Source organism: Salvelinus sp. IW2-2015, linkage group LG11, assembly GCF_002910315.2.
Source record: "Salvelinus sp. IW2-2015 linkage group LG11, ASM291031v2, whole genome shotgun sequence".
Taxonomy (NCBI): Eukaryota; Metazoa; Chordata; class Actinopteri; order Salmoniformes; family Salmonidae; genus Salvelinus; species Salvelinus sp. IW2-2015.
Window position 1 is genome coordinate 32,691,781 of NC_036851.1, and position 8,329 is coordinate 32,700,109.

Here is an 8,329-nt window from a genome sequence, read left to right on the forward strand (position 1 = left end):
CATTGTACACAACCTGACCCAACCCCACAATCAATCCAACAGAGTCCAGTTAACAAAAAACTAAAATGGAGAAATTATTWTATCCAAACAGAAATCTCATCCATCACTTATCAGAAGAATACTAGACTGGTCACCATTACAATCTATCCAATAGATTGATCAATATATACATAAAAACAACGCTGCATCAATCGATTGTACCCTCGGACTCATGTCTCATTTTGTTCCGATTGGTTGGCATCTAAGAATCCATACAGAAAGTAAGCCAACTGAACACTGAAAATAGATCTCCATATTTTGTAAAGGCCAAAATATTTTAAATTGGAATAATTCATTTCCAAAACAAAAGAACACCAAAAGCTTTTTAGAGCTACATTTCTATCCATTCTTTGCTTTCAATGTTTCTAAAATATTGTGACTTTGTATACATATGGCTTTCATATAAAAAAATTATAATAATTACAAAGAATTCTCTTGATAAGTCACCAAAACTTTTTTTTTTACAGATGGACTGTTTAGGACAATCTATTTCAAATACATTTCTCTCCAGTTCTTTACATTCTTTCTTTCCAGGACTTTGAGAAAATAAAAACTGTCGTATGAGTAAGATAAAATGAATACTATTATAATTATCCTAGCATCATTCAGATGCTTAGCGATCATGAAGTGATCATGAAATCTAGTACTTCTCACTAACAGTAAACTATATTTGAATCAAACACAGGACATGTCTGATGTCGCTTTGGTTGAGGGCCATAAGCATGCCCTTCATGGGCGTTACATATTAACTCGCAATCAGGGACGAACGTTAACTCCTTCCGAAACAGTTATCCAAAACATTACTAATTAGGGTTCSACACGTCACTTCTGATGTGAATGTCAATATATTTAATTACATCTAGTCATTTCATGTCAGCAGACATTATGACTGAATATACCAGGTATCATGTGTGGGCCTCTAACCTAATCACCATTACTGACAATTAAGTGATGCATTTTTAAAGCAACAAGACTGGTTCTTTCGACTAGAAGAAAGGAAAGTGAAGCAGAAAACACTTTAATTGAAATTTGTGAATATTTGGTTCCCCCTCCCCTCCAACCCACCCACCCACCTCCACAAAATAAAAGTGTTGAGCTTTTGTAACAATGAATGTCTAACCCCACTTTACCTTTTAGTGTTTCAGACATAATAAGACAGTCAGGTCATGCTCTGTGCACCCTCTACCACGTCCCACCACCAGAAGAGACAACTTAACATCCCATACAGCACTATTATATAGGGAATAGAGTGCTATTTGGGACACAACCAGAGATTAAAATGCTTACAAATATCTAAAGAACAGAAACTATAGATTGGGAGACATGGAGTAGGCCTAAATGGACATATTTCTCTGACAGTATGGGTGTGGGGTCCACAACATCATAACACACGGCCCCTTCTTTGAATCCAAATGAAACAGCGGAGTAGGATTACTTGGTAAAGAGTTTTATGGATACTCAATTTCAGCCAAATACGAGACAGGTAACAGTTATAAAATTGTAAAATAAAAAATGGGGATGGAGACCCTTCGTGCTTTATTCCAAAGCTTCTATTGCAGAAAGAAACCTTAGGCACTTCATAGTGTAATAGTATGAGAAGGCGCTTTATCTTGTGAATAAAACCACAAAACAAAATCTCTTTGGGATGCAGTGACTAGTCTGGCCTGGGCATGTCTATGTGTGCTAAATTACAACTTGAGCAGTAGAACATCTCTTGCTAAATCCATCCAGTTTATGGCACCACAAAACCGCTGCCACCCCACAATGTGTACAACACCTGAGATATGGCAGTGAGTACCGTAGACCTTCTAGAACAACAGGCAATAACGCAAAGATAATTTATCAGACATACTTTTAAGTCTCAGTAATGTAGAAACATCTCACCAAAAATATAATACATTTTTAAATAATGACTTGGCAAAGTATGGAGAAAGGGCTAAAGGTGGGGGCTAAACTAGTGTGCATTGTGTTCACTCTTAGCAGCTTATACAAGTCCCTCAAGCTAACCAAATAATATGGCACCCAGAAGGCTTGACACAAAATGTGAATAATTTTAAAACAAGGCCTTGGTTTATCCACTATGGCATCCTTAGAAGACTAAATACCAGCAGAGAATTACTCCAAATTTGCAACACGAAGTCTAAATCAGTCTGTTCATTTAAATGTTTTTTTTTTGAGTGCGCTAAAAGTTGGAGGTGAATCAGCTCAAGTATCCTGTAGCTGATGCATCTCAGGGTGAATCGGCATAGAGGCAGGGTTTGTTACACCACTGCATTTACACGATGGGTGTGACCCCTTGGATTGTAATGATCCCTATTGGCTGAGGATATCTTCAGCAAATGAGAATGGAGGATTTCATGTAACTACAACATACAGAGGCTCTTAATGTATGGCTGTTCTTCCTCAACATCCCAGACATTACAAAATTCATMATCTGTACTTCTAACCAACATATCCAACATTTAAAAGACATCTTAAAAATGTATAGAAAAGCGTAAAGATTGAAAAAGAACAACCATTTTCTACAAGGAACAAAGCTTTTTTTCCTTCTTTAAAAACACAACAAAAACAGATTTAATTATTTTGTTCTTATACAGAAGGCACAAAGATGGAGATCCCTTGCTCCCCATGTAAGGTCTGGTCTAATGAGGTCATATCATCTTATGTACTGTCATGTCTAGTTATGTCATGACGGCCTCGACTTCCAAAATGAATTTCCTGAAGGAATCAATCCATTCAGGAGAGAAAAGTCCTTAAAAACAGCCTTTATAGAGGCTGTTGTACTAAGAAATTGAAATTAAATCACTATGTGGATTTTGCCGTTTCCTTGCAATGCTTTAGAGTCCTTCGTCAACGTGTTTCTACTGAGATTATTGTCGAAGCAGAGAGGTGATGTGCAGAGTCCATTGTTTTGTGTTACAATTCGTTTTGTGTCACTATAAAATCAAAGTCTTGTTTTTGGAGAAACAAAGACCTGGCCCGTCAGTTTGAATGATTGGAGTAATAGTATGTGTTTGAGTTCCGATTTTAAAATGAGAAAAGAGTGAGCCACTTTGCATTGTGTTTGTTGGATTGTTTCCAGGACAGCAGTTTTTGCAGCACCAGCTAACATACTGAGAAGGAGGAGGACAGTAGGAGCGGTGGACAGCCGTCCAAACACACAGTTCAGGCGCCAAACAAACACACCGCCAAGTGTGTCTAGGATACTAACACCGCACACAAAGTGCGTGTATGTAAGTAAGGTTTTGGCTTTTTCCGTCGGTTGATGGGTGTGGTCTGGCTGAGAGGGGGAGGTTCTGGCTTGTCAGAGGGGGCGTGTTGTGTCAGGGGGCTCGTAGCTGCTGCAGCTTGGCATAGACGTCGTCCGCCTCACTCAGCTCCTCAAAGACGGGTAGGAGGCTCAGCAGCTCAGTGTCCTCCAGGTCGTCAAACCAGGACACCACAGGCACCTGAGGACACACACAATCAGAATAAAACAGTTACATTTTAGAGAAGGCTATAAATGACGGAAAGACCCTTTCCTGCCACTCCGCAGTTGGGAAACATTGATTTCCACAGTTTAGACAAAACACACATTCAGAAAATAAAATTGGCATCATCAAATAGCTTAAAACAGGGAGATCACCTCAGTGATTCAACATTGGGACAGGCCAGTATGTCCTTTAGAGTAAAGCTCAGAGAAAGATTGGGCTAGGCAGCAGCACTCACAGCATTCTCCGGATGGAAGATGTAGGAGGCGGGGGAGTTGTCCAGGATGAGGGTCTTGTTGAGCTGGCGGCCCAGGCGGCTCAGGTCCTTGACGTAGCAGCCCTGGTGGAACACACAGGACTCCCGAAAGAGACGCGTTCCGAACACACCACACTGATCCAGCAGGTCTGTCACTGGGTCTGCATACTGCAGGGGAGACRGAGGAAGGAGGAAGAAGAGAAAGGGGATAAGACATAAAGATAGAAACAGAAAGGTAGAGAGGGCCAGGCACGGATGGATGTAGGACAGAGAGTAGTGTGTAAGGGGAGAGTGGTATGTTGRGTGGTAGACGACTGAACATAGCTGGAATTGCTACTTTTTCTAACAGGCATATATCATCACCACCAGGGGGAGCAAATGGAATAAATACCAGTTAATTCTCCAAATCAACAGTAAAAGCAATGTTACCTTCGCAAGACTTGCAGTGAAGAGAACACACTCAAACAGCTCTCCCATCCTCTGGAGGAACTGGTCTACATGTGGCCTCTTCAGGACGTAAACCTGGGACACATCACAGCACGGCCATAAGCATCTGGCTAGGAGAATCAAGTACAGCTATCTAACAGCGACCATCTATGAACACTAGTCTATGGACTAACTGACTGGAGAAACTACACACACAACTCCAGTCCCTAAGGACCACAGTATCTATTGATCTTCAATCTGATCAACCTTATTTACTGGCTAGTGACAAGTCTACTCACCTGGTTTAACAAGACTAATGTTTTGGATAATTGAAAAGGCAACAGTGGGGGGAAAAACAGAGGCTGGTGAGCACAAGTGGATCCATCTTTCATCCACCCAACAACCTGGTTCAACATTTCAGAAAATAATAGAACGTGAACATAAAAAACATAACTGAACATGAATGTTAAAATAAGGGTTAGAAATGAGGCCTGCCTCCCGGTTTAGTCTGCCTGTTCTTTCCTTCTCATTCCGTCTGTGGGTTAGGGAAAGCGTGCAAGTATCTGTATGTGTGGTTGTCCCAGAGGGCCATGTTGGAAGAGGTCAGCCGCCTCCTGAAACAAGTAATCGAGAATAGGCCGTGCTGGTGGGAACCAGCCTATCCTGGATTACTTGAACCAGGCTGAGGCCAGGGAGCTGTGGCCAGTGTCCCAGGATGAGGAGGCCGGAGTGGGGAGAGGGAGGCCTCGCTGACCCTTGGCTTAACTGTACTATACAGCTCCAAAATCTAGTATATTCATCTTGACCATGGAAGAGAACACATTTATACAACAAATGTTTCATTTACACATGACTTTTGATTTCAAATTTGATTTCATGTATTCATTTTAAAAAAGTGTTACATTTCAGAAGCAGTAGTGCTACTCCAATGGGCTCCAAAGTATAAAAATAACCACAAGGAGTCACTTAGCAATGTCCTTGTTTTTGAAAGAAAAGCAATTTTTTGGTCCATTAAAAGAACATCAAATTGATTGGAAATACAGTGTAGATATGGTTAATGTTGTAAATGACTATTGTCAAACGGGATTMTTTTGATGTAACATCTACATAAGTGTACAGAGGCCCACTATCAGCAACCATCACTCCTGTGTTCCAATAGCATGTTGTGTTAGCTAATCCAAGTTTATAATTTTAAAAGGATAATTGATCATTACCCTTTTGAAAACCCTTTTGAAATTATGAAAACTGTTGTTCTGATTAAAGAAGCTATAAAACCGGCCTTCTTTAGACTAGTTGAGAATCTGGAGCATCAGCATTTGTTGGTTCGACTACAGGCTCAAAATGGCCAGAAACAAATAACTTTCTTCTGAAAATCGTCAGTCTATTTTTGTTCTGAGAAATGAAGGCAATTCCATGCGAGAAATTGCCAAGAACTGAAGATCCCGTACAACGCTGTGTACTACTTCCTTCACAGAACAGCGCAAACTGTCCCTAACCAGAATAGAAAGAGGAGTGGGAGGCTCCGGTGCACAACAGAGCAAGAGGACAAGTACATTAGAGTGTCTAGTTTGAGAAACAGACGCCTCACAAGCCTTCAACTGGCAGCTTCATTAAATAGTAACACCAGTCTCAACGTCAACAGTGAAGAGGCCTACTCCGGGATGCTGGCCTTCTAGGCAGAGTTCCTCAGTCCAGTGTCTGTGTTATTTTGCCCATCTTAATCTTTTATTTTTATTGGCCAGTCTGAGATAAGGCTTTTTCTTTGCAACTCTGCCTAGAAGGCCAGCATCCCGGAGTCGCCTCTTCATTGTCCTCCATTGGAACACAGGAGTGATGGTTGCTGATAATGGGCCTCTGTACGCCTATGTAGACATTCCATTAAAAAGAAGGRRAAAAAAATTCTGCCGTTTCCAGCTACAATAGTCATTTACAACATTAACAATGTCTACACTGTATTTCTGATCAATTTGAAGTTATTTTAATGGACAAATGTGCTTTTCTTTCAAAAACAAGGACATTTCTAAGTGACCCCAAACTTTTGAACAGTAGGATGTGTATACACACACACACACACACACACACACAAAGTACCAGTCAAATGTTTGGACACCTAATCATTCAAGGGTTTTTCTTTATTTTTACTATTTTCTACATTGTAGAATAGTAGTGAAGACATCAAAACTATAAAATAACATATATGTAATCATGTAGTAAGCAAAAAAGTGTTAAACAAATTCTTCAAAGTAGCCACCCTTTGCCATGATGACAGCTTTGCACGCTCTTGGCATTCTCTGAACCAGCYTCATGAGGTAGTCACCTGGAATGCATTTCAATTAACAGGTGTGCCTTATTCATTTGTGGAATTTATATCCTTCTTAATGCGTTTGAGCCAGTTGTGTTGTGACAAGGTAGGGGTGGTATACAGAAGATAGCCCTATTTGGTAAATTACCAAAGGTCAGTCAACACGGAAAATTTCAAGAACTTTGAAAGTTTCTTCAAGTGCAGTCGCAAAAAACCATCAAGCGCTATGATGAAACTGGCTCTCGTGAGGACCGTCACATGAAAGGAAGACCCAGAGTTACCTCTGCTGCAGAGGATAAGTTCATGAGAGTTATAAGACTCAGAAATCACAGATCAAATAAATGCTTCACAGAGTTCAAGTAACAGACATCTCAACATCAACTKTTCAGAGGAGACTGCGTGAATCAGGCCTTCAACATTGAATTGCTGCAAAGAAACCACTATTAAAGGACACCAATAAGAAGAAGAGACTTGCTTGGGCCAAGAAACACGCGCAATGGACATTAGACCGGTGGAAATCTGTCCTTTGGTCTGATGAGTCCAAATGTGCGTCTCCGTGAAACGCAGAGTAGGTGAATGGATGATCTMCGCACTGTGAAGCATGGGGGAGATGGTGTGATAGTGCTTTGCTGGTKATTTATTTTGAATTTAAGGCACACTTAACCAGCATCGCTACCACAGCATTTTTCAGCGATACGCCATCCCATCTGGTTTGCGCTTAGTGGGACTATCATTTGTTTTTCAACAGGACAATGACCCAACACATCTCCAGGCTGTGTAAGGGCTATTTGACCAATAAGGAGAGTGATGGAGTGCTGCATCAGATGACCTGGCCTCCACAATCACCCGAATTCAACCCAAATTAGATGGTTTGGGATGAGTTGAACCGCAGAGTGAAGGAAAAGCAGCCAACAAGTGCTCAGCATATGTGGTAACCCCTTCAAGACTGTTGGAAAAACATTCCAGGTGAAGCTGGTTGAGAGAATGCCAAGAGTGTGCAAAGCTGTCATCAAGGCAAATGGTGGCTACTTTAAAGAATGTAACACTGTTTTGGTTACTACATGATTCCATATATGTTATTTCATAGTTTTGATGTCTTCTAACATTCAACAAAGTAGAAAATACTAAAAATAAAGAAAAAGTAGGTGTGTCTAAACGTTTGACTGGTACTACACATTATATATATATGTATATATATATATACTGTATATATATATATATATATATATATATATATATATATATATACATACTGTATATATACACACAGTTGAAGTCTGAAGTTTACATATACTTAGGTTGGAGTCATTAAAACTTGTTTTTCAACCACTCCACAAATGTCTTGTTAATTAACAAACTATAGTTTTGGAAAGTCGGTTAGGACATCTACTTTGTGCATGACAAGTCATTTTTCCAACAATTGTTTACAGGCAGATTAGTTCACTTATAATTAACTGGATCACAATTCCAGTGGGTCAGAAGTTCACATACACTGTGCCTTTAAACAGCTTGAAAATTCCAGAAAATGTTATGCTTTAGAAGCTTCTGATAGGCTAATTGACATAATTTGAGTCAATTGGAGGTGTACCTGTCGATGTATTTCAAGGCCTACCTTCAAACTCAGTGCCTCTTTGCTTGACATCATATGAAAATCAAAAGAAATCAGCCAAGACCTCAGAAAAAACATTGTAGACCTCCACAAGTCTGGTTCATCCTTGGGAGCAATTTCCAAACGCCTGCAGGTACCACATTCATCTGTACAAACAATAGCACGCAAGTATAAACACCATGGGACCACGCAGTCGTCGTACCGCTCAGGAAGGAGACGCGTTCTGT

The 8,329-nt window shown here is 40.3% G+C and overlaps 1 protein-coding gene across 2 annotated transcripts in view; it reads right to left on the reverse strand.

The window, feature by feature from the left end:
* Positions 1 to 2,689: 2,689 nt before the first annotated feature.
* Positions 2,690 to 8,329, reverse strand: part of LOC111970216 (carboxy-terminal domain RNA polymerase II polypeptide A small phosphatase 2) — a 28,956-nt gene continuing 23,316 nt past the window's right edge. For both annotated transcript variants that reach the window (XM_023996816.2, XM_023996815.2), the window contains 3 exons: positions 4,195 to 4,287; positions 3,748 to 3,933; positions 2,690 to 3,488 (listed from right to left, as the gene is read on the reverse strand). In XM_023996816.2, coding sequence (XP_023852584.1) covers positions 3,363 to 3,488; positions 3,748 to 3,933; positions 4,195 to 4,287 — 405 coding nt within the window. In that variant the 3' untranslated portion in view covers positions 2,690 to 3,362. The remainder of the gene's footprint in view (positions 3,489 to 3,747; positions 3,934 to 4,194; positions 4,288 to 8,329) is intronic.